Raw genomic sequence first — 25,485 nt, forward strand, 5'->3', positions numbered from 1 at the left:
AGATAGCTTTGGAATACTAGGTTCCTTTATCTATTTGAACAGAATGAGAGTTGGCCTTTAAAAAACCTCCAGTTCACAGTTCAAGGCAAATAAATCTATACTGAAATTAGTTTCAGAATTCCAAATATTATAATCTACTCCTCTCCAGAATTAAGGTAGGTTTGTCACTTTTGTGAAAGGGCAGCTTCTATAGACATAAATTTAACATGCCATTCTCCTTTAGGGGATAAGAAACAAAGATGTTCAATAAATATTTGCCGAAACAAGGGAATGAGATGAAGCTGTTCCAGAGAAAATAATTTATCTACATTCATTCAATCCAACACTTACTGTGTACATGTTATGTGTCAGGCACTTTGCTTGTTATCGGATACAAAGAATACAAGAAAGCACAAGCTATTCTTTCAGTTACAAGGAAGTCTGAATTAAAATGACTACAGCCACAAGAAACCCCTTTTCCTCCTCCACTGAACGATATGTAGTTAAATACAGTATATAGGAAGCAGATTTAAAATGAATTCATCAAATCTTATGGAAGAAAAAAATACACGTAACTTTTAGGAAGACAAAAATACACACATGTAACTTTTAGGTTTTTATTTTGTTTCAGACAGCTGGACAAGGCATCTATATTCTTTCTTCTAGCATATCTTCTTAACCACTAACCAAAGTGAAAAGCTACTTACTTATATATAAAAGGAAAAGGAAAAGGTCATGATTGTCTAACAGGGAAGTTTAATTCCCAAATAAATTATCTTACAAAAATATCAAAGCTGCTTCTCCAAACACTTTTCTACTGGTAAAAAAAAAAAAAAAAAAAAAAATTCACATTAAAAAAAAATCTGTAGGCTGGTACAGCAAGTTATGAGCATCATTTTTACAACCTAAGTAAGTCCTTCATATAAATATTTTACACAAATTTAAGTTTTCAAAAAAATAGGTCAAGTATTTACCCTATGTTTGTTTGGTCCACTAAAAGACCATTTATTAAACTGATATTAAACTGAACTATAGATGATATGCGACAAATAGTACACGCACATCACTGAGGCTGGATAAGCACATGTGCATGTTACATACACGAGAAATTGTTAACACTGCTGTGCAAACTACTTCCAAAAGTAGTATTACCCTGTAAAAATCCTCTAACCTACCTTGAATTGAACTGCAAAGAAAAAGCAAGAGAAAAGACTTTGACAATAGTAGACATCTGCATTTTAAAAAATAAAAAATTATAATGCTTTTGGGTCTTAAAAAGATGAGTGAACATGAGATAAAAGTCAACACTGTTTACAAAGTATGTGAATATGGACAGTATATTCAAGACATTCATCAAGACAGCACATGAGTCAACACATATTACAAGAGCTCTGTCTTCTAACTAGTCTACTCCTATTGTTTAATTCTAGTTTTACATAGCCTTCACATCTTTTAAAGGTGGAGATTTAATAAAATGTTACAGTAAGCTTTTCTGTTCTAGTAACCAACTTAAAAAAAAAAAAAAAAAAAGACAGCGAAAGCATACAGACCTTTCTATAGCCATCCATATTTTTAAGGCCAGTTTGATTTTTTATTGTGATGTGGTATTTCAATTAACACTACGCTAAAAATAAAACTGACTGCATTATGGTTTTGTCCACAAAATTCAAGTACTTATTTCTAAAATATTCCAAAATGAATCCAGTAAACACTTTCCATTTCCAACTGCCTGAGAGATGAATTCAACTATTTTTGTCAATTACAACTTAACTGGGCTGAGAACAGCGACATTAAAAATCCTGCAAACCAAAGCCAATCATCCAAAAATCTAAAACACTAACACTTTCCAGCCAGGATAGAAAAATGAGCATCCAAAGTAAAGAGAACCACACGACTGATCAAGCAACCAATCAAAAACTACTTCTCTATTGTTAGAGCTAATAGTTACTCGAAGCTTGAAGTTTCCGCCTTCGTTATTATTGGTGGTTCCTAGAGTCACAGCTTCAATGTCAAATGTGACAGTGGACCCAGAAGTAACTGCGGGTAACTGATTAGTCATTTCTTTTCCATTTACAAAAACTGCACCTAAAATGTTAAGATAAGGAGTCATTTACATATGAGCGATAACTGTAAGAGAATTGAAACAATTTCTAGATTACTGGTAGACCAAAACCAAACCTGTTGCCGTCGAGTCGATTCTGACTCATAGTGACCCTATAGGACAGAGTAGAACTGCCCCATAGGGTTTCCAAGGAGCAGCCGGTAGATTCAAACTGCCAACCTTTTGGTTAGCAGCCGAGCTGTTAACCACTGTGCCACCAGGGCTCCAGATTACCGGTAGCACAGCTAATTGCTTTTTAAAAGTATTTTATTGTGTTTTTGGTGAAAACGTACACAGCAAAACCCACTCCCATTCAACAACTTCTACAAATAATGTTCAGTGACACTGGTTACATAACACAGCTCATTTCTTAATTCAGATAAAAAACAACATTCTGTAATGCCAACTGGTCATAGATAATGTATTTAAATGTTAATTAACCCTCCATCCCCATGGCAGGAGAAAAAGTTAAAGCCTGAATCACATTTTAGAGCCCAGGGTTCTACTCTTTTCCAATATGGATGGCATTAAAAGAAATTTGACTCCCTTACAAAATCTGCATACAATAGCAAGATTGTTTCATGTGGAATAAACAATAATCTTGTTCTATCTAATGCCGGACCCAAAGCCACAAAACATTAACATTTCTTGGCAGTGACTTTTTTTAAAAATGTGATTACTGGAGAGCAAATAACCAAAGAATAATAGAGATATATAACCAGTAAACATTCTCCTCAGTTCCCTAATCTATAAGTATACTGAACTTAGATGACCCACACACAAAGGCACACAGAATCCAGAGGTAGACTGTTGTTGGGTACCACTGAGTTGATTTTCAACTCATAGCTACCTCATGTGACACAGTGGAACTGCCTCATAGGGTTTTCTAGGCTGTAATCTTTATGGGAGCAGATTGCCAGGTCTTTCTCCCGTAGAGCCACTGGGTGGGTTTGAACCACCAACCCTTCAGTTAGCAACCAAGCATGTAACCACTGCACCACTGAGGCTCTTTAGAGGCAGACTGCTTAGTTCAAATCCCAGCACAGTCACTTCCTAGCACTGTGAGTTTAAGTCAGTTACTTAACCTCTTCGTGTCTTAGCTTTCATCATCTATAAAATGGTTATAATACCAGTACCCACTTCAAACAGTTGTTAGAAGGTTCAAATGATTTATCATCATATTTTTACGCAAATAATGCGCGCCTTTTATATTTGTTTGCCAACCAAGCCCTCCCCCGTAAGGTATTTTCGTAAGTGTGCTATGCTACCTTTTTTTACAGTAACATGTAAGAAAAAATTGGCATAGTGGCACTTACAAAAATAGCTTGCAGGGGGAGGGCACGGTTGGCAAACAAATGCAGAAGGCACATGTTATCTGAGTAAAAATACAGTATTTGTGAAGGATTTAGGACAATGCCTGGTACCGTATAAATATGTCATAGACCTAAATCTTCTCATCTCCTGCTACGAAGGCATGATATTGGAACAGATTCATATCTGACTGTAGTAATACCTATATTCCAAGGAGAACGACAGTGATTTATTTCTTACCATTTGTACTAATGCACACTGCTTGATCCCGCTGCAGAGAGTCATATCCATTCTGTTTTTCTGCACACACTCCTATACTGTCTCTTCTGTCTGGTTGTCCCACAGTTTCAACTCTGTAAATGAAGTAGAAAGGTCATTTAATCTTTACCTTTTTAAAACATGGTACCTAACAGCTACTAAATTTAAAAAGAGCAATTCGTCACAGTCGTTCTTTTCTAAATAATAATAATTAACAATGATTGGGCACTTACTATATTCCAGGCACTGTTCTAAAATTTTTCTATCTATTAATCTATCTCTCATTCAATTCTCATAACAACCTAGGAGGTAGGTGCTATTATTATCATGCCCGTGTTACAGACAAGGAGACTAAAGTATAAAAGGAAAAAGAGTTTTAAAAACTGTTAAATAATCTGACAGTGACCACCTGGCTGATGAGTGGTGGAATCAGGATTCAAACCCAGGCATTCTCACTCCAGAGTGTATATCCTGTACAGCTATAATGGCAGGCACATTTCTATTTTATATTCTGGCTCCACACACAGAAAATTTGTCATATTTGCCATTATAATGAATATGACTATTATTGCCATCACCTAAACCTTCAATATGAAAGTCTATGCAATGATTTCATTACGGTTTATCAAGTGTTTAAAGCCTTTAAAAAATAGATAATAGGCTTCTAAGAAAAAAGATTATGGTTATAAACACACTATTTTGCTTGGAGAAGTTCATATGTGGAAAATTTACACCTTTTCTTTTGTGTTTTAGTTTCAAATCTGCCAACACATCATTCCTCATGTACTCTAGAGCAGGAAACATAGGTATACAGGTAAATATATATCCCGATTACAAGACTCATCTTTCCTTCCATTCCAAAAAGGCAGACTTCACAAAGACGGAAAAAGCAAAATTGGTGTGGAACAGAACTCGGCTTTTCCAAGGACAGGTTTTATTATTTATATTCATTGTGGCCCCAAAATGTCATTTGTTATAAAGTGGCAAACATGCATGATCATAGCAAATACATGGGCAGGTTTCTAAAGTCATTTCACACCTTACCCAGCAGTCTAAAGAAGTACAGCACACCTTCTCTAATGCATTTAAAATTGAGATACAATTAATAAAAAATCAATTTATGCACAAGTTAGTAGGAATGCACCTATTGCAGACAGTAAAGTAGAAGGTTCTAGCCTGATAATTTTTCTCAAAGGTAAGATATTCTGAGAAAAAGCATGGCCCAAATAAAGGAGCAATTTCGATGGCCACACCTAGTACTCGGCACTTTGGCTAACTTTGATTGGACTGAAGTGACACATCAGACCATCTCAAACCTCCTTCTTTCCACAGTGAATACCTGGAGCAAACATACAAAAATTCAGACCAACAGCTAATAAACACATGGAAAATATTCAACTTCATAATAAGTATAAGAAATGAACATTAAAACAAGAATTTTATTTTGCCTATCAGTTACAGATTGAGAAAAAATGGTATGTTGACAAGGATGCAGTGACATCAGTACGCGCTGCTGGGAAGATTGTAAATGCTTCCGGGAATGCAGCTAGCTAGTCTGCATGTCACTAACACGAAACTATCCCAAGGAAGAGGGAATTAAGTCCTATGTCAACAAACAGGGCCATGGGACAGCTTGACTTGTCAGGAATAAGGAAGAGAGAGAGGGATGTCTTATCAAGTCATGGCAAAGAAGGACTTTTGATATAGGAATATACCCTTTTACTTACTACATTAATCCTAAAATATAATTTCTTTTCTCTTAAAATGAAATAGATAACTTGAATACTCCGACATCTATTATAGAAACTGAAAATCTTTCAACAAAGAAAACTCTAGGATGGCAAGGTCATTGGTGAATTCTACCAAATATTTAAAGAAATAGTAGCAATTCTACACAAACTCTTCTGGAATATAAAAGAGAAAGCAACAATATTCATCTCATTTTCTGAGGCCAGCATTACTGTGATACCAAAACTAGACAAAGACATTGTAAAAAAAGAAAACCAACAAATATCCCTCTTGTGAAGAGACATAAAAATCCTCAACAAAATGTTAAAAACCAAATTTAGCAATATATATAAAGAATAATATATGGCCAAGTAGCGTTCACTGCAGCATTATCTACAATCGCAAAAAGATGGAAATAACCTAAGTGCCCATCAACAGATGAATGGATAAACGAACTATGGTACGTACACACAATGGAATATTCCACAATGGCAAAGAACAATGACGAATCCGTGAAACATCTCACAACATGGATGAACCCGGAGGGCATTATGCTGAGTGAAATAAGTCAATCACAAAAGGACAAACATTGTATAAGACCACGGTTATAAAAACTCAAAAAAAGGTTTACACTCAGGAAAAAAAAATAAACTTTGATGGTTACAAGGGAGGGGAAGGATGGGGAGGGAAAATCTCTAACTAGATAGTAGACAAGTGTCAACTTTGGTGAAGGGAAAGACAACACACAACATATGGGAAGTCAGCACAACTTGACCAAGGTAAGTTAGAAGCTTCCTAGACACATCCGAACACACTGAAGGACTGAGTTGCTGGGGCTGAGGGCTGGGGACCATGGTCTCAGGAGACATCTAGCTCAACTGGCATGACACAGTTCATAAAGAAAATGTTCTACATCCTACTTTGAGGAGTAGTGTCTGGGGTCTTAAAAGCTCATGAGCAGCCATCTAAGATACATCTGTTGGTCCCATCCCGTCCAGAGTAAAGGAAAATGAAGAAAACCAAAGACACAAGGAAAATATTAGCCCAAAGGACTAAAGGACCACATTAACCACAGCATCCACCAGCCTGAACCCAGAAGAACTAGATGGTGCATGGCTACCACCACCTACTGCTCTGACAGGGATCACAAAAGAGGGTCCCGGACAGGGCAGGAGATAAACATAGAACAAAATTCAAATTTACAAAAAAAGACCAGACTTACTGGTCTGACAGAGACTGGAGGGATCCCCGAGACTATGGCTCCCAGACATCCTGCTAACTCAGAACAGAAGCCACTCCCAAAGCCCACTTTTCAGGCAAAGATTAGACAGGCCTATAAAACAAATGGTAACACATATAAGGAATGTGCTTCTTAGTTCAATCAAGTACACGAGACCAAATGGGCAATTCCTGCCCAAAGGCAAGACAGGACAGAAAAACTGGACCAATGGACCCAGAGTGGAAAGGGGGAGAGTGCTGACACATTGCGGGGATTGCAACCAATGTCATAAAACAATTTGTGTATAAATTTTTTTTTTTTAACTTACTGTGCTTCAGGTGAAAGTTTACAGAGCAAATTAGTTACTCATTCAAAAATCTATACTTAATTATACTTAGTTAATCTACGAAGCAGGTTCCTCATGTGTGTTATTGTTGGTTATTATGATAATCTTGGTGAAAGCTGACGGTGTCTTGGGTCAGGATGGAGCAGTGGAGGTGATGATAAGTGGTCAGAATCTGGATATATTCTACAAGAGCTCACAGGATTTACTGACTGATTGGTTGTGGATGTGAGAAAGAAGAGTCAAGGAAGACCCCAGGGTTTTGGACTAAGTAACTGATAGAAATGCCATTTGCTGAAGTACCGAAGGCTGTAGGAGGAGCAGATTTGTGGAGGAATTTATCAGTTTGTTCTTTGACAAATTAAATATGGTTCCTTATTAGACATCTAAGTGAACATGTGGGATAGGCAGTAGGATATACATATCTGGAGTTCAGTGGAGATGTCCAGGCTGGAGACATTAATTAGAGAGTCATCAGCACCTAGACAGTATTTAAAGCCATGAGACTAGATGAGATCGACCAGAGGATGAGGGTAGATACAGGACACTGGAGAACTCTAACATTAAGCAGCTGGGGAGAAAAGAAAGAACCAACAGAGGATTCTGAGGAGGAATATCAAGTGAGGTAGAAAGGAAAAGCAGGAGACTGTGGTGTCCTTGAAGCCAAGTGAGGAAGTGTTTCAAAGACGAGGCAGTAATCGACTGTGTCAAATGCTGCTGATAGAGCAAGTAAGAAAACGACTGAGAACTGACCTTAAGGTTTGCAATGTGGAGGTCATTAGTGACCCTAACATGAGCAGTTTCAGGGAGTAGTGGGGGGTGAAAGCTTTATTAGAGTGCGTTCAAAAGAGAAAAGGGGAACTTCTAGGACCAGTAGGTACATGGTAGCACCTCTGTTCTGAATTCTTCCACTTCGGGAAACCTAATGGAGTAATAAGGAGATGGGGGGTGGACCTAAGCCAAAATGACTTTTTTTAAAAAATAATACTTTATTGTGTTTTCGGTGAGCCAAAATGACTTTTAAAACATAAGCCAGATCATGTCATTCGCTAGCTCAACATGCCCATTGGGCCCCTAAACCTCACTCAGAGTAAAAGCAGAGTCCTGCAAGGCTCAACACAATCTGTGAAGCACAGCACCATGGTTAAGGGTATAGACTCTACAGCCAGGCTGTCAGGATTTGAATCTCAGCTCCACTATTAAACTATCTGTATAACCACAAGCAAGATGCTTACTCTTTTCATGTCTTAGTTCCCTCAACTATAAAATGTGTCTCCCTCTTGAGGATTTAATGAGATTTTACATACGTTAAATCATTTAAGTGCATGGAACTAGCACAGTTGGGTCTAACAAATGTTACCTAGCTATCGTTATTTTGTATAGGCTAGTTCAACTCGTGAATTCATGAGAAGTCAAATGCAGAGCATGACCCTCAACATTACAAAACCTAAACCTGGTTTGGTTTTACCTGGTAAAGCTATTGAGCCTTTCATAGGGAAAAAAATGATCTCTCTATGTGATATCAAATGTCCTCAGGTGAGCTCCAAAAAGAGAATTTCTTTTAGGAATTAAAGAAGAAATATACGCAGCCTGTCCAAAAGAACATCCTACCTTTCTGGGATTCTGTTTGACTGTATCCCCATCTCTCTTAACCCCACCCAGACTCATTACTTGCTGCTCTGTGTACCTTTTCTACCTCTGTATCTTTGGTTCTTGCTTTGTTTGCTCCACTTAAACTGCCCTTTCTAGCTCTACTTGAGATGAAGCCTTCACCAGTCCCTCATCTAGAAGGAACTTCTCCTTCTTCTATGTTCCATGTCAAATCTGGATCTTTCTTATTCTACTTGATAAACTGCCTACTCTACGTTGAGTCAAAGGTTGTTTTTTTAAACTTTGCATTCCCTATAATACTTAGTACTATAAATATCATCTAAGTGATATTAGGGCTGAATGAAATGATTAGCCTCATTGAAAGAGAAAAGACTGGAGTTAATCATTAGAACTGTCTTTGCATTTCAGTTTAAGACAAAGAGAATATAAACAGGAAAAAGGTCTAATAAATATTCCTTACAGATTATCTGGGAGGAATAGTTACTATATGTGAAAATCCCAAAGCAGAACTGCCTTCATCACTTCATGTAACGTTCTCTCCACAAGCAAACTAAAAGCTAGGGTGTAGAATCATAAAGGGGATCCACTTAGGAAACCAGCTGGCTTATCTTGCCCAAGTCTGTAACAAAGGGTCTGGGGAAAACTCTTCTGTCCAACATTTCCCATGACTGTAATAAGAGCCAAGCTTCAACCTGAAAGGATTACACACCATTTCTCTATAGGGGATCACTTGGGCAAAATAAGAAACCCCAGCAAAGCTGTATTCTCCCTGGGACTGCACTGCCAAGATTTCAAAGACTCTAGTTAAAAACAAATTAACTTCTTAATCCTGGTAGAGTCCAAGGAGAGTTGGACCCTGACCCTTTGGGATTTTCCAGGAACAATTAAATTAGATGGGAATTTTTTTTTTCTTCTAATGTGAAGAGTTAACAATTAGTATTAAAAATACACCTGGTAATGGCAGGCACCAGCCCTGTGCAAAAAATGCAAGATCTCAAGCTTAAATTCATTTAGACAAGGTAATGCTGATGCTTAACCAAAGGTAAACATTAAAACAAATTCGCATATCCCAAGCAGCTCCTTTCTAAGATATCACTCTCTAAAACAAACAATAACACACGTAGTTCAACCATGTATATGACACTAAATGGGCACACAAGTCAAAAGGCAAAGACAAGAAGGTAGGAAGGGACAGGAAAACTGGACAAATGGAAATGGGGAACCCAGGGTCAAGAAGGGGAGAGTGTTGACACATCGCAGGGTTGGCAACCAATGTCACAAAACAATTTGTGTATTAATTGTTTGGTGAGAAACTTAATATGCTCTGTAAACTTTCACCTAAAGCATACACACACACAAAAAAGATATTACTCTGGCAGGTCTAAGACATATAGCCTCAAAATTCTTTGATACTCCTGCCATCAAGAAGTGGGGTCTATAGAAGAACTGGATGGTGCCCAGCTACCATTACTAAACATTTCGATCAAAGATTTCATAGAATACTCTTTATCAAAAAGGGGGAAAATACAGAACAGAATTTAAAATTCTCATGAACTCCAGACTTCTTGGAGCCATGAAGGTTGAATGATCCCTGAAACTACTGCCTTGAGATAATCTTTAAACCTTAAACTAAAAATATCTCCTAAAGTCTTCTTAAAACCAAACAACGGTTTAGCTTAACTAGTAAAACTTCGTTATGCTCTTTTAAGAACTCTGTACGGGATCAAATTGACAACAGCAACTCAAAAGATTAGATAGGAACCTTAGAAGGTAGTGAATTCATGTTAATGTGGGAGGAACAACTCAGAAAAGGAGGGTGAAAATGGTTGCACAACTCAAACAATGTAATCAGTGTCACTAAATGGTACGTGTAGAAACTGCTGAATTGGTGTGTTTTACTGTGTATATTCTCAACAACAACAACATAATAAATAAAATTAAAAAAAAAGAAGTGAGGTCTATGTCCCTTTCCTTTGATCTGGGCTCTGTGACTGGCTGACCCGTTTGTAGGCAGCTTCCACTTCCTATCCTGGAACCCACTTCCTGGGTTCTTGGAACCCAGCCACCATGCTATGAGGAAGCCTAAGCAGCTCATGGAGAGGCCCACATGGAGAGGAACCAAGCCAGCACCAATCTGCAAGGCATATGAGTGAGCCATCTTGGAAGCAGATCCACCATCCTTAGTTGAGCTACCCTAGCTGGCATCATATGGAGCCGAGATAAGCTGTCCTTGTCAAGCCGTGTCCAACATGCAGTTTCATGAGCAAAATAATACTATTGTTGTTGTAAGCCACTAAGCTTTGGGGTGGTTTGTTACATCACAATAGGAAACTGCAACATCAATTTTTTAAATGTTCTTTGAAGGAAAAAGTTTACTGAATCCTGACAAGTTAGTCTGTGGTTCTGTTTTTTCATCTGTAAAAGGAAGACAATAACAGCCTACTTCCTAGGATGTTAGGATTACGGGAAGCTGCTAGCACCAGGAGGAAAAGGAAGCTGTCTTAAAGAATGGAGGTGGTGGAGAGGAGAAAGTAAAAATATGGTTAAAAAAACAATAAGATCAGGAATCTTAGAAGCAAGGAAAGGGGCAACGGGAATGTTCAGACAGGAAATCATGAAGAGGGTTGCTAGCCAACCTGGGCACCAAATGAGAGTGGGCTCTAGAGACTGGTAAGAGCCAGCTGACACCAGTTTATTGGCTTCAGCAGTTCTAAGTTCCAGAAACTTCAGAAGAGAGAGACTGAGCTGAGCAACAGGGCAGCTCCTACTCAATGGCAACAGGTTGGTTGGTTGCTGGTTCTAACTATTAGGCCCTCGAGCACCCTCATAAAACTGAGTAAAGTTTACCTTTAGGCAAGCATGCCCATCTGCCCCTCCTTTAGGCATGTACACGCCCTCCCTTCACATCTTTTGACTTAATTGCTGATGCCTGGAATTCCTTTAATGAAGGGGAGAAAACATTTTCATTCCACATTCAAAGAAAAAGTGACAATAATACAAAGATCTGGCTAAGATAACAGGGAGTTTAACTGAGTTTTGGTTAATCACACTGCCAAATGAGGCCCACTTGTGCATTTCTGCAGATTTCTCAAAGCCTGGAAGGGAGGGCTGTGGGGAACAGGAACTAACAGTTTATTGAAACCTAAGTATCAGGCCATGGTCCACAGACAGTAAGAAGTGGATTTAAATCAACTTGTGTAATTTCTAAAGTCTTGTTCAATAAATATTTACTGAATGATTCAAGAAACACTTATGTAATCTATCAGACCTTACCCTGTAAGAGCATGAGCTTAAAAAGTAGGAGAGCATCAGGAGAGGCAGGAGACACCATCGCCAGAGGATAAAAGGTCATATAAGAAGGAAAAGCGAAAGGGCTGAGGATACAGGAGCAGAAAAACTCTAGCACTTCATAGAATCATGTTTATTTTCATATGAAAAAGATAAAGGAGAAGCAAAATAGACCAGTGGTTGAGTACAGACTCTAGAGCCAGACTGCCTGGATTCAAATTCTAGCTCTGCTATTACTAGTTGTGTGACACTGGGTAAGTGACCTTACTTCTCTGTGCCTCAGTTTCCTCATCCCTAAAATGGAGAAATACACCTATCTCAATGGGTTATTGTGAGAATCCAGTGAGTTAATGCAAGTATAGTGCTCAGAACAGTACCTGGCACATAGTTAATGCTATTTAAATACTGACTGCAATGATCACTACTACTACAACAATGATAATTACATTCTAAGATATCTAGCCTGAACTGAACAATTGGGGAAGCTCTGTTGTTGCACAGAAAAACCTTGTTCCCAGGAGATTCACTAATGGAAGCATTTCTGTAAACAAGGCTGTAAGCAGAGAAAGGGTATGTTAGTACAGAAAACTCAGTTACTTAAGGAATAATTAAATAGACTTTAGGTATTAGACTCCTTATTTCTCTCTTTGTTGGTATTTTGCTAGTTATTAAGTCATTCTTTCTTCACAGTATAAGGGGTGAGAGGAGGTGTCAAAATGAGGTAAGTCATAAACTAGTGCATTCTGGTAACTGCTGACAGTTTGAATGATTTGGCTGAAGACACCACAGCAACAATGGCTTAGATAAAACTTCAGACACTCTCCATGCCTTATACAGCAAGGCACGGAGAATAAGAGACATTTGGGGCAAACATTCACAATCAAATCCTGTCATCTCAAGACTTAAAACTTTGAGGAGAGTTTGCAACACTGAGCTGAGTGTGGTGAAAATCACGGAAGTCTTACTTTTCTAAATCAAAACTGAGCTTTGGTTTCTAAAAAGAGCTATTTCAAAACATGACGATACAGCATGCATCTCAGATAACCTAAAAAGAAGAGAAAGGAAATTTTTCTAATACAAGAAGAAATAGATAAAGAAATAAAAAATTAATTGGTGGTAGGAGAGATTTGCTTTCAGTTTGATTTTACATAGAACTATACACACACACAGTATGTTTACACTGACAGACTGTCTCTCAGAGACTTGCTCTTACTGATTCACAAGGGAAGACAAACTACCTCAGAACTGACCACACAGCTACGGTAGCCAAAACAGCGTGGTACTGGTACAACAGACACACTGACCAATAGAACAGAATTGAGAACCCAGTCGTAAATTCATTCACCTACGGTCACTGATCTTTGACAAAAGCCCAAAGTCCATTAAATGAGAAAAAGACAGACTTTTAACAAATGGTGCCGGCATAACTCGATGTCCATCTGTAAAAAAAAGAAACAGGACCCATACCTCACACCACACACAAAAACTAATTCAAAATGGACCAAAGACCTAAATATAAAACCTAAAATGATAAAAATCAGGGAAGAAAAAATAGGGACAATGCTAGCGGGCCTAATACATGCCATAAATACAACACAAACCATAACTAACAATGAACAAACCAGATGAGAAACTAGATAACTGGGAGCTACTAAAAATTACACACTGATGCTCATCAAAGCACTTCACCAAAAGAATAGAGAACTTACAGACTAGAAAAAAACTTTTGGCTACAACATATCCAACAAGGGTCTAATCTCTAAAATCTACAAAATACTTTAACACCTCCACAACAAAAAGACAAATAATCCAATTAAAAAATGGGCAAAGGATATGAACAGACACTTCACCACGGAAGACGTTCAGGCAGCTAACAGACACATGAGGAAATACTTGTGATCATTAGCATTAGAGAAATGCAAATCAAAACTACAATGACAGATCATCTCACCCCAACAACACTGGCACTAATTTATAAAAAGAAAATAATAAATTTTGAGAGGTTATGGGGAGATTGGAACTCTTATGTACTGCTGGTAGGGATGTAAAATGGTACAACCACTATGGAAAATGATATGGAGCCTCCTTAAAAAGCTAGAAATAGAAATACCATATGATCCAGCAATCCCACTCCTAAGAATATATCCTAGAGAAGAGCCATCACACGAATAAACATATGCACACCCATGTTCATTGCAGCATTATTCACAATAGCAAAATGATGGAAACAATTTAAGTGCCCATCATGGATAAACAAACTATGGTACATACACACAATGGAATACTACCCAACAATAAAGAACAATGATGAATCCGCAAAACATCTCACAACATGGATAAATCTGGATGGCATTATGCTGAGTGAAATAAGTCAATCACAAAAGGACAAATACTGTATGAGACCACTATTACAAAAACTCATGAAAAGGTTTACACACAGAAAGAAACAATCTTTGACGGTTATGAGGGAGGGGAGGGGCGGGGATGGAAAAACATTAAATAAACAATAGATAAGTGGTAACTTTGGTGAAGGGTAAGACAGTACACAATACTGGGGAAGCCAGCACAACTTGTCCAAGACATGGTCATGGAAGCTCCACAGACACATCCAAACTCTCTGTGAGGGCTGAGGGCTGTAGGGACCATGGTCTCGGGAAACATCTAGCTCAACTGGCATAACAAAGTTGATAAAGAAAATGTTCTACATTCTACTTTGGTGAGTAGCACCTACGGTCTTAAAAGCTTCTGAGCAGCCATCTAAGATGCTTCACTGGTCTCACCCCGTTGGGAGTAAGGAAAAATGAAGAAAACTATAGACACAAAGGAAAGATTAGCCCAAAGGACTAATGGACCACAACTACCCTGGCCTCCACCAGACTGAATCCAGTACAACTAGATGGTGCCCGCCCGGCTACCACCACTGACTGCTCTGACAGGGATCACAACAGAGGGTCCCAGACAGAGCTGGAGAAAAATGTAGAACAAAATTCTGACTCACAAAAAAAGACCAGACTTACAGGCCTGACAGAGACTGGAGAAACCCTGACAGTAAGGCTCCTGGACACAGTTTCAGCTCAGTAATGAAGTTACTCCTGAGGTTCACCCTTCAGCCAAAGATTAGACAGGCCCATAAAACAAAACGAGGCTAAAGGGGCACACCAGCCTAGGGGCAAGGACTAGAAGGCAGGAAGGGACAGGAAAGCTGGTATTAGGGAACTCAAGGTCGAGAAGGGAGAGTGTTGACATGTCGTGGGGTTGGTAACCAATGTCACAAAACAACATGTGTACTAACTGCTTAATGAGAAGCTAGTTTGTTCTGTAAACCTTCATCTAAAGCACAATTAATTAAAAAAAAAAACAAACTTGTGAGAGGCCATCTAAGATATGTTTACTGGTCCCACCATGTGAAGCAAGAGCGAATGAAGAAAACCAGACACAAGGCAAAGATTAGTCTAAAGGACTAATGCACCACAACTATCACAGCCTCCACCAGACTGAGTCCAGCGCAACTAGATGGTGTCCACCTACCACCACCAACTGCTCTGACAGGGATCACAATAGAGGGTCCTGGACAGAGCTGGAGAAAAACGTAGAACAAAATTCAAACTCACAAAAAAAGACCAAACATACTGGTCTGACAGAGACTGGAAAAACCCTGAGAGTATGGCCCCCAGACACCCTTTTAACTCAGTATTGAAGTCACTCCTGAAGTTCACCCTTCAGCCAAAGATCAGACAGGCCCATAAAACAAACAATAATACACGTAGTTCAACCAAATGGGCACACCACCCCAAAAGCAAACACAAGAAGGCAGGAAGGGACAGGAAAGCTGGATGAATGGAAATGGGGAACCCAAGGTCTAGAAGGGGAGAGTGTTGACATATCGCGGGGTTGGCAACCAATGAAACAAAACAATATGCATATTAATTGTTTAATAAGAAACTAATTTGCGGTGAGCAATTAGGGTCTCATAACAATGTACGTATAAAAATTTTGTATGGGAGACTAACTTGAAATGTAAACTTCATTTAATTACAACAATTAAAAAAAAGAAACTAATTTGCTCTGTAAACTTTCACCTAAAGCATAATAAAAAAAAATTTTTTTTTTTTTTTTTTGAGAAATCATCAAAAAGGAAGAAAAAAAAAGGAACTTTTTTGGCCTCTGAATTTTTTAGATTGATTTTTGAAGGAGAAATAGTCTGTTTACCCCTATTAAGAGGAAAAGAGACCTAAACATATTGAGTGCCTACTATGTATCAGGCATAAGCAAAGCATTTCACATACATTATCAGTTAACCTTTATAATAACCCTATGAATACAAGAAAAGACAGAAGCAGAGAGAAATAAAAAAAACTTCCTCAAAGTAACACTGCTTATAAAAGACAGAATAAACTCAGGAGTATTTCAAATCCAAAGCTCATGCATGCTCTATGCAATTCAGTATACATCTAAAGCATGACAGACAGACATTTTAACATCTACTTGCCTGAATGTTAGTGTCTGCCCGCAGAAATAAGTTGGAGCGCTGGAGTAGAGAACACCCAATGATTCAGAATCATTCCGGAGTGCTATATTTCTTCGACTGCTCAGACTGTACCCCTCAAAGCCAGCTGTCCACTCTTTTTAAAAGCAAAGACATTTAAAGTTATTAGAATCTTTTGAGGAATATCTTTAATATAGATGCATTAAATAAAGCTTGGAAGTAAAAGAGATCTCTTAGGCGTCATGGGCAAGTTCAATAAAAGATTCAGTGACAGACTATCATGGTCAGCCCCACAAATTACAAAAAGATTTTAGTCTATTCCTGCACAATTCTGGCATGGAAAATCAAGTATTATCTCCCATCTAATGAAATCATGGTTAAAGCATAATCGCTTGCGCTTATTTCAACCTGATTACAAACTAATTAACAAATGAATCAAAGTCTTTTAAAATAGTAATGTAGGAGAGAGATCAAATTACAAGATTTTAAATAAAAAGCCTTTGCAATATTTAAAATCTTGGTTTTAGGTGACGCCTATACTCCTGTCTGGCATTATTTTTGGACTCTGGACATAAGAACTGATGAAAAGTTCTCCAAATTCACATAAAACATTTTGAGCAGGAAGTAAAAGACATGTTCCACGTTGCTCTCATCAATTCAGGAGTTAGTCTTAGAAAAAAGGGCTGTCAACCACTCTGACAGGGATCACAACAGACAGTCCCAGACAGAGCAGGAGAAAAATGTAGAACAAAATTCAAATTCACACACGCACAAAAAAAGACCAGACTTACTGGTCTGACAGAGACTGGAAGAACCCCTGAGACTATGGCCCCCGGATACCCTTGTAACTCAGAACTGAAGCCACTCCCGAAGTTCACCCTTCAGCCAAAGATTAGACAGGTCTATAAAACAAACAATAACACATGTAAGGAATGTGCTTCTTAGTTCAATCATACATACGAGGCCAAAAGGGCAACACCTGCCCAAAAGCAATGACAAGAATGCAGGAAGGGACGGGAAAAATGGACGGATGGAAACAGGGAATCGGGGTGTGGAAGGGGAGAGTGCTACACATTGCAGGGACTGCAACCAATGTCACAAAACAATTTGTGTATAAACTGTTGAATGAGAAACTAACTTGCTCTGTAAACTTTCACCTAAAGCACAATAAAAAAAAAAAGGCGTTGTCGGTGTGCTGCCCTGAGCACAGAGTACAAGTGTTCTTATCTACAGACAAGCTTTAGGAGTGAGAAGACAACAACATACCATGAGGCACCAATGTGGAATGGCCTATCTGGGGGATGCTCCAAGGACTCCACTCCTGCCGGCCATCTCCTCGGGCGCAGACTCTGAACTGATAATCAACATTGGGGTCTATATGCAATACTATGAATTCAGTTTCAGAGCCTACATATACATCCTCAAAGTGATTTGAAGTGCATTTACGGAACTGGAGTCTGTAATCTTGGGCTGTAAAGTCGTCATCAACCTAAGGACAAAGGCTTTATGTTAGCTAATTGACCAGAGAATAACTTCTTTCAGCATCACTGCTTGAAAACTTTGAACGGGGGCACTTTGGGTCCAGCATTCAGGCTCACATGCTGAATATGGGCTATTCTTGGGAAGGCTGCAGGAAATATGCCATCATGATTTCCCTTCTTTTCTTTACTGAACCATATGTTTCATGCTTCCCAGTCTCATATGAAAAATTCTGCCTCCTTTGAAGAAATGGCGTGTTTTCTAGAAAATAATGCTGAAGATAAAACACTGACAATTCAATGATAAGTATCCCACAATTATATCATTCATCTAACCAAGAGAGAATTAATATTCAGCTTATATAAAAGATTCCTAAAAATTTAACAGAAGACAACCCAGCCAATGGAAAAATGGGCAAAAGGCATGAATAAGCATTCTATAAAATGAGAAATAAAAACAGCCAAAAATACATATAAAAAATATTCAATCTGATTTGTAACATGGAAAATACAATCTAAAGCCACAATGAGAAATCATATCGGCCAAAATACGAAGTCTGATAATGCCAAGTATTGGTAATGGTAGAGACTAACAGGAACTCACATACTGCTGGTAGAAGGCTAAATAGGTACAATCACTTTGGAAAAGAGTCTGGTATTACCTAGAAGAGTACAGATGCAACACTGTTAAGACCTCATAATTCTATGGCTAAGTACGCGTTTTAGGAAAAAACCTTACAAGGAACCATGAATAAAACAAAATAAAACCTCATTGCCGTCGATTCGATTCCAACTCATAGCGACCCTATAGGACAGAGTAGAACTGCCCCCTAGGGTTTCCAAGGAACGGCTGGTGGATTCAAACTGCTGACCTTTTGGTTAGCAGCTGAACTCTTAACCACTACACCACCAGTGTTTCCGGAACCATGAACAGGAATGCTTATTATAAAAACTGGAAATAATCCAAGTCTATTGATAGGGAAAAGAATAAAAATGGAATGAGTCCTTGTTCTGAATATAGCTACAACAAAAATCTCTACTCTTCTTTCTATACCATGCCTTCGTTAAAAAAAAAAAAAAAAACACTTGGGGAACATCTAGGTCAACTGGCATAAAGAAAATGTTCTACATTTTACTTTGGTTGAGTAGGGTCTGGGGTCTTAAAAGCTTGAGTGGCCACCTAAGATACTCCACTGGTCTCACCTAGTCTTGAGCAAGGGAGAATGAAGGAAACCGAAGATACAAGGGAAAGATTAGTCCAAACGACTAATGGACCATAACTACCACAGCCTCCACCAGACTGAGTCCAGCAAAACTAGATAGTACCTCACTACCACCACTGATTGCACTGACAGGAATCACAATAGAGGGTCCCAGACAGAGCTGGAGAAAAATGTAGAACAAAATTCTAGCTCACAAAAAAAAAAAAAAAAAAAAATACCAGACTTATTGGTCTGACAGAGACTGGAAAAACCCTGAGAATATGGCATATGGCCCCCGGACACCCTTTTAGCTCAGCAATGAAGTCACTCCTGAGATTCACCCTTCAGCCAAAGATTAGACAGGCCCATAAAACAAAATGAGACTAAAGGGGCACACCAGCCCAGGGGCAAGGACGAGAAGGCAGGAAGGGATGGGAAGGCTGGTAATAGGGAACCGAAGGTGAAGAAGGGGAGAGTGTTGACATGTCATGGGGTTGGCAACCAATGTCACAAAACAATATCTGTACTAACTGCTTAATGAGAAGCTAGCTTGTTCTGTAAACCTTCATCTAAAGTACAATAAAAAAACTTGTTCCAAAAAAAAAGTAAAGTTCCTCAGTTGCACATGATTAATGTAGTTTGTATCACTAAACTGTACACCTAAACAACGCTGAATCAGCAAATGTTGTATTAGATGTATTTTTACAACAATAAAAAATTTTTAATAAAAAAATACAAACAATAGTTTACACAAACTAAACATTGGTAACTCATATACATAATATGATTTAATACACAAAATTCTCAGCAGTGTCAAGTATGGACACTTTAGAAATCTTAATTCAGAGGTATTAGATCAGTGTTGAACAGAAAATATTAGATGGCCAATATTCACTAATATCTTTTTGACTTTTCTAATAAACAGAAATGGGAAAGATCACCAACTCACTAAAGAGTTAAGACTGGAATATGTAATGGAAAACAATGCTGTGATACAGAGATCTAAAAAAAAGAGTACCTTCAAAACTGTTTACCTCAAACTGGAAGAGTTACCTCAGTTCAAGCTCTCTGTGACATTATTTTAATTGTAAAGCGAAGGAGATTTTTGGTTTAGGAAAAGAAGAAAATATTCAAAGATCATTGACAAGAATTCTTTAAAGGCCCCAACGTCCTCAAATCATAATGTTGAAGTCACTTCTGCAAATCTGAGTTACGTACCTTACACCATCGTACTATGATGCCTCCAGGTTTCTCGATCAGTTCTTCAATCTGCACTGGCGGGCGAGATGCTACTGTTCCATGGTTGAAAATGTGGTCTTTCACTATGTTAAGAATTGAGTCATCCAACTGAGCAGATAAACAAGGTACATCAACCAGTAAAGGCACTTCTGGCAAGCTGAGGAAACAAAGCTCATGTATTTATGTGGCTTTTAACTGAGAGTTAAAAATACAAGGAATATTTCAGATCAGTCACACACTACAGTGATGCTGAAGCCCTCAGGAAATAATGTTCATGGCAATGGAGGCTTGGAAGATGTTATATAAAGAGTCTCTTCCCAAATAAACATAAACAGAAAATTGGTACGATCACAATGACCAAGTTTATACCAAAAGCTCTGGTTTACTGAAACACGACTCAGTTTCAATGATATGTTCAGAATTTTTTAAATTTGACAATTCTCTTACACATTGGAATTGAAGAAGATATGCAGTAATATTATACCAAAGATTACAATCAGAACTATTTCAAACTACTAATACTGGTAGTGGTCAGTGAAACCTTGAAAAATATATTCTCTATCTCCCTAAATCAGAATCTTTAACAGGGGGGAAAAAAAGCATAGTTTAAATGCTTAAAAGTAAGCCCAAAAGGTACTAACTCTTTTACCTGTCCAACTGAATGTGGGAGGCCTTTTTGGTAAAGCTCCACAGCTTCTCATTTTGTTCTCCTACACCACCAAGAATGGCGATCTCACCTACAATCAGGAATACGAGAACCAGTACGGTGAAAAATGGTCAGATTATAATCAACACAACCAGGTCTAGGTGAGTCTCTGATTTTCTTGCAAACAATTCTTAGGTGATGCCACAGTTAAATTTCCAAAAAGTAAAAGCAGACATTATTTCAGAAGTGATTCTAAGGTTAAGGCCAAGAAGAAAAAGGGTACACAATAGCAACCTTTTGCCAAAGAGGAAAGAGTCTGCTCTATTCAAGTGAAACCTTGTTTGTCAACCAATTTTATGCAAAACAGAGGGCCCAGGGACCTGTTTCCCATCCCTCCTACAGAATCTTTATCAAGTTGAATAGCAGTCAGTACAGAATACTACCCTAATACCTCATGTCCATTCAACCAGCTCCTAACCCTCTCTGCCTTCCCATCTCATCTCTGGACAGAGCTGCCCGTTTACTCTCTTGTATCTACTTGAGCTAAGAGGCACTCTCCTCATGAGTATCACTTTATATCCCATAGTTCAGTCCAATCCCTGTCTGAAGAATTGGCCTTGGGAACTGTTTTAGTTCTGGGCTGATAGAGAATCCAGGAGCCATGCTTTCCAGGGTTCCTCCAGTCTCAGTCAGACCATTAAGTCTGCTCTTCTTACTAGAATTTGAGTTCTGCACCCCACTTTTTTCCTGCTCCATCAGGGACTCTCTGTTGTGTTCCCTGTCAGGGCGGTCACTGGTGGTAGCCAGGCACCATCTAGTTCTTCTGGTCTCAGGCTGATGAAGTCTCTGGTTTATGTGGCCCTTTCTGTCTCTTGGGCTAATATTTTCCTTGTGTCTTTGGTGTTCTTCATTCTCCTTTACTCCAGGTGGTTGGGACCAGTTCATGCATCCTGGATAGTCGCTTGCAAGCTTTTAAGACCCCAGATGCTGCTCACCGAAGTAGGATGCAGAAGATTTTCTTAATAAGCTTTGTTACGCCAGTTGACCTAGATGTCCCCTGAAAGCATGGTCCCCAGGCTGCTACCGCTGCTACTCTGTCCCTCAAAGTGTTTGATTGTATTCAGGAACCTTCTTAGCTTTGGTTTAGTCCAGTTGTGCTGACTTCCCCTGTAGTGTGTGCTCTCCTTCCTAAGATAATTCTTATCTACCATCTAGTTAGTAAATAACCCTTACCCTCCCTCCCCACCCTCGTAACTGTCAAAGAATGTTGTCTTCTGTGTTTAAACCTTTTCTTGAGTTCTTATACTAGTGGTCCTATACAATATTTGTCCTTCTGTGACTGACTAAATTCACTCAGAATAATGACCTCCAGATTCCTCCAGGTTATGTTTCACAGCTTCATCATCATTCTTTATCGTTGCGTAGTATTCCATTGTGTGGATATAGCATAATGTGTTTATCCACTTGTCCATTGATGGGCACCTAGGTTGTTTCCATCTTTTTGCTATTGTGAACAGTGCTGCAATGAACATGGGTATGCATATATCTATTCATGTGACGGCTCTTCTTTCTCTAGGATATGTTCAATAATGATTGATTTTTGAGGACTGCGTGGATATAGAAGGGAAGGAAGAGGGAAGGATTTAGGATGACTGGATGAATGGTGGTGCCATTTACTGAGAGGAAACAAAGAAAGAGAGGTAGGCTTTAGTGGGTTTGTTCAGTTTTGGGTGTGTTCACTTTGAGGTGCTGAAGATGCCAGGAGGTAGTTGGAACTATGAGTATGATGCCTAGGAGAAAGATCATACCTGAAGATGTCAGTATGGCCGTAAATGGCATATACATCAAATGTGAACCCATGGGAATAAGTAAAATTACGAAGAAACAGTATGTACCATGAGAAAAGAAGGCACAGAGGGAAGAACTCTGACGGACACCTACATTTAAAGGGAAGTTGTGGAGAACGATCCAGGGAAGGAGCCTGAATACCATCCATTCTGCAGATTGAGTACTGTGAATGGCGTAAGATAAAAAGTATGGATAGGTCATAAGCCTCACTCCAACTGAAAAATAATCTCCTTTTTTGTCCAATTTAAAATATAGTAGTAGTAGTATCTCTACATGCTAATTACATTTTTGTTTTATCTTCATTGAAAAGTGTTTATTTGCCACTGACCATAACAGTGCCTTTGAGAAGTTTCTTTTTACAAGACCACAGGATGTCTTCCCTTAGAGACTTGGAATTCAGAAACAAACCCACAAGACGGACACCTACATTTAAAGGGAAGCTGTGGAGAAAGATCCAGGGAAGGAGCCTGAATACCATCCATTCTGCAGATTGAGTACTGTGAATGGCGTAAGATAAAAAGTATGGATAGGTCATAAGCCTCACTCCAACTGAAAAATAATCTCCTTTTTTGTCCAATTTAAAATATAGTAGTAGTAGTATCTCTACATGCTAATTACATTTTTGTTTTGTCTTCATTGAAAAGTGTTTATTTGCCACTGACCATAACAGTGCCTTTGAGAAGTTTCTTTTTAACAAGACCACAGGATGTCTTCCCTTAGAGACTTGGAATTCAGAAACAAACCCAGAAACCAGTCAGCACAGGTCAAGAGTCTACACCCATCTCCCTGAAGACTAAGAAACATTTTCATTTTAGAAAATAAACCCTTTGAGGCACATATAGTTTGTTATTATTTTTATACTTCACAAATACTTTTAATTTCAAATTATTTTTCCCCCCAACGGATAAAAACTTATTTATGGAATTTTGAGGATTTTGAGACACTGTTGAGTATGTGTCTGTTTTCCTCTTGGTGAGGGAGAAAGTCATACGATCTCAAAAAATCTGAGTATAAAACCATTTTCGAGGCCATCTCTTCAGACTGGACTATGGGACATAAAATGATATTCATGAAGTCTGTGCTTCTTAGCTCAAGTAGATACATGAGACTAATGGGCAGCTCCTGTCTGGAGGTGAGATGAGAAGGCAGAGAGGGTCAGGAGCTGGTTGAATGGATACAGGAAATCAGAGGTGGAAAGCAGGAGTTTGCTGTCACAGTACAGGGAGAGCAATTAGGGTCACATAACAATGTATGTATAAATCTTTGTATGGGAGACTAATTTGAAATGTAAAATTCATTTAAACTACAACAATAAAAAAAATCAATCATTATTGATCAATAAAATCATTGGTAATTCTATTTCCCCCCAAATTTCTTAAAACCGGCCCTGCCTCACCTTCACCTGGCTTTTGAACCCCCTTTCTAATCACTCTCTTGCCTCCAGTCTTTAATACAGGCTCCAAACTATAGGCAGTGTCATTAACCAAAAACAAAAACAAAAACAAAAGCGAATCTGACGGTGTAACTCTGCTGCTTAAAATACTTCAGTAGATAACTGAATACGCCACTCTCTTCCATTCATACTGACACCTCCTCTTCTCCCTGTGTCTGCTTGTTGCCTCTGTGGAACTTCTCCCACAGCAGTTATCCTTGACTTTTCCAGAAAGAGTTAAGCACCTGCCCTTTTGTGTCCCATAAGGTCTTAGACCTCTTTCTGCATGTATGTCTCTCCCAACGGGCTATGAACCCTCAAGGCAGAACTGTGTTCTATCTCACCTTTTTATTTACCTGACAAAGACCTATGTTGAAGGAAGGAAAGCAGGTATGAAGGAAGGCAGCAAAGCAAGATCTAGGCATGACTTAACCAAAATAATTGGCTAAAGATAGGAAATGCAACAACTACAAGTTCAGGAGTAAACACCAATCACATGTTTTTAAATCTTCTAAAAAGAACACTAGGATTAAATTCTATTAAGCATGAACACTCTGAAAAATATTTTAACAGACTCACAATGACCTTAAAAATAGTTGTGCTAATAATGAATATTATTACAGAATCATCTGAGAAAAATCATTTACTTCTTATTCTGTAAATGATTGTAAGTAACACTTCAATTTCACTTACCCTAGGATAACTCACTGTGTATCTGTCATCCCATATTACAAACTGTCCCAAGATAGGAACATCCCAAGCACCCCACAGATGGCAAGATGCCTGCTGGCATCCTGAGAAATCAGCAAAGTGTTGCTCTGAAAGAACCACACTTAATAGGCTCCCTGGACTCCCACCTTCTCGGACTAAGTCCTCTGCAGTATTAACTCCATGCTCTATGAGCTTCTGACAGTCATCTAATGGCTTAATGGTCTCCTGTTCAATGGTGTCCACCTCTTGCAAAAGGGTCACCAATCGCTCATCCAGGAGCTTCTCAAGGGTTCCTTTTAAATCATTAAAATGCTGTTTGAGGACATCCCTTGTCTGTGATGCACTTTCTTTAATCTGAAACAAAATAACATAAAAGCTCAGAATCAGAATCTCTAGAAAAGGCTAATCTATAGGCATCACCCATAATATTCTCACGACACTACAGAACCATCATCTTTCATTCACTGATAAACCATTTGTGATTCATTTGTACAAACTGGCAGAATTGTAGAGAACTGGCCTTCAGGTCAGACAGAATGAGCTCAAATCCTGGTTCCATCATTCACGAACTGTATCACTTTAGTCAAGTTAATGAAGCATCCATG

General features: G+C 38.6%; 1 protein-coding gene across 1 annotated transcript in view; it reads right to left on the reverse strand.

The window, feature by feature from the left end:
- Positions 1 to 800: 800 nt before the first annotated feature.
- The window catches only part of CRLF3 (cytokine receptor like factor 3), a 43,757-nt gene continuing 19,072 nt past the window's right edge, over positions 801 to 25,485 (reverse strand). The window contains exons 2-8 of the mRNA XM_004385395.2: positions 25,027 to 25,234; positions 20,893 to 20,980; positions 20,223 to 20,400; positions 17,591 to 17,813; positions 16,328 to 16,460; positions 3,632 to 3,744; positions 801 to 2,064 (exon numbers count right to left, since the gene is read on the reverse strand). Coding sequence (XP_004385452.1) covers positions 1,808 to 2,064; positions 3,632 to 3,744; positions 16,328 to 16,460; positions 17,591 to 17,813; positions 20,223 to 20,400; positions 20,893 to 20,980; positions 25,027 to 25,234 — 1,200 coding nt within the window. The 3' untranslated portion in view covers positions 801 to 1,807. The remainder of the gene's footprint in view (positions 2,065 to 3,631; positions 3,745 to 16,327; positions 16,461 to 17,590; positions 17,814 to 20,222; positions 20,401 to 20,892; positions 20,981 to 25,026; positions 25,235 to 25,485) is intronic.

Source organism: Trichechus manatus, unplaced genomic scaffold (assembly GCF_000243295.1).
Source record: "Trichechus manatus latirostris isolate Lorelei unplaced genomic scaffold, TriManLat1.0 scaffold00138, whole genome shotgun sequence".
Classification (NCBI taxonomy): domain Eukaryota; kingdom Metazoa; phylum Chordata; class Mammalia; order Sirenia; family Trichechidae; genus Trichechus; species Trichechus manatus.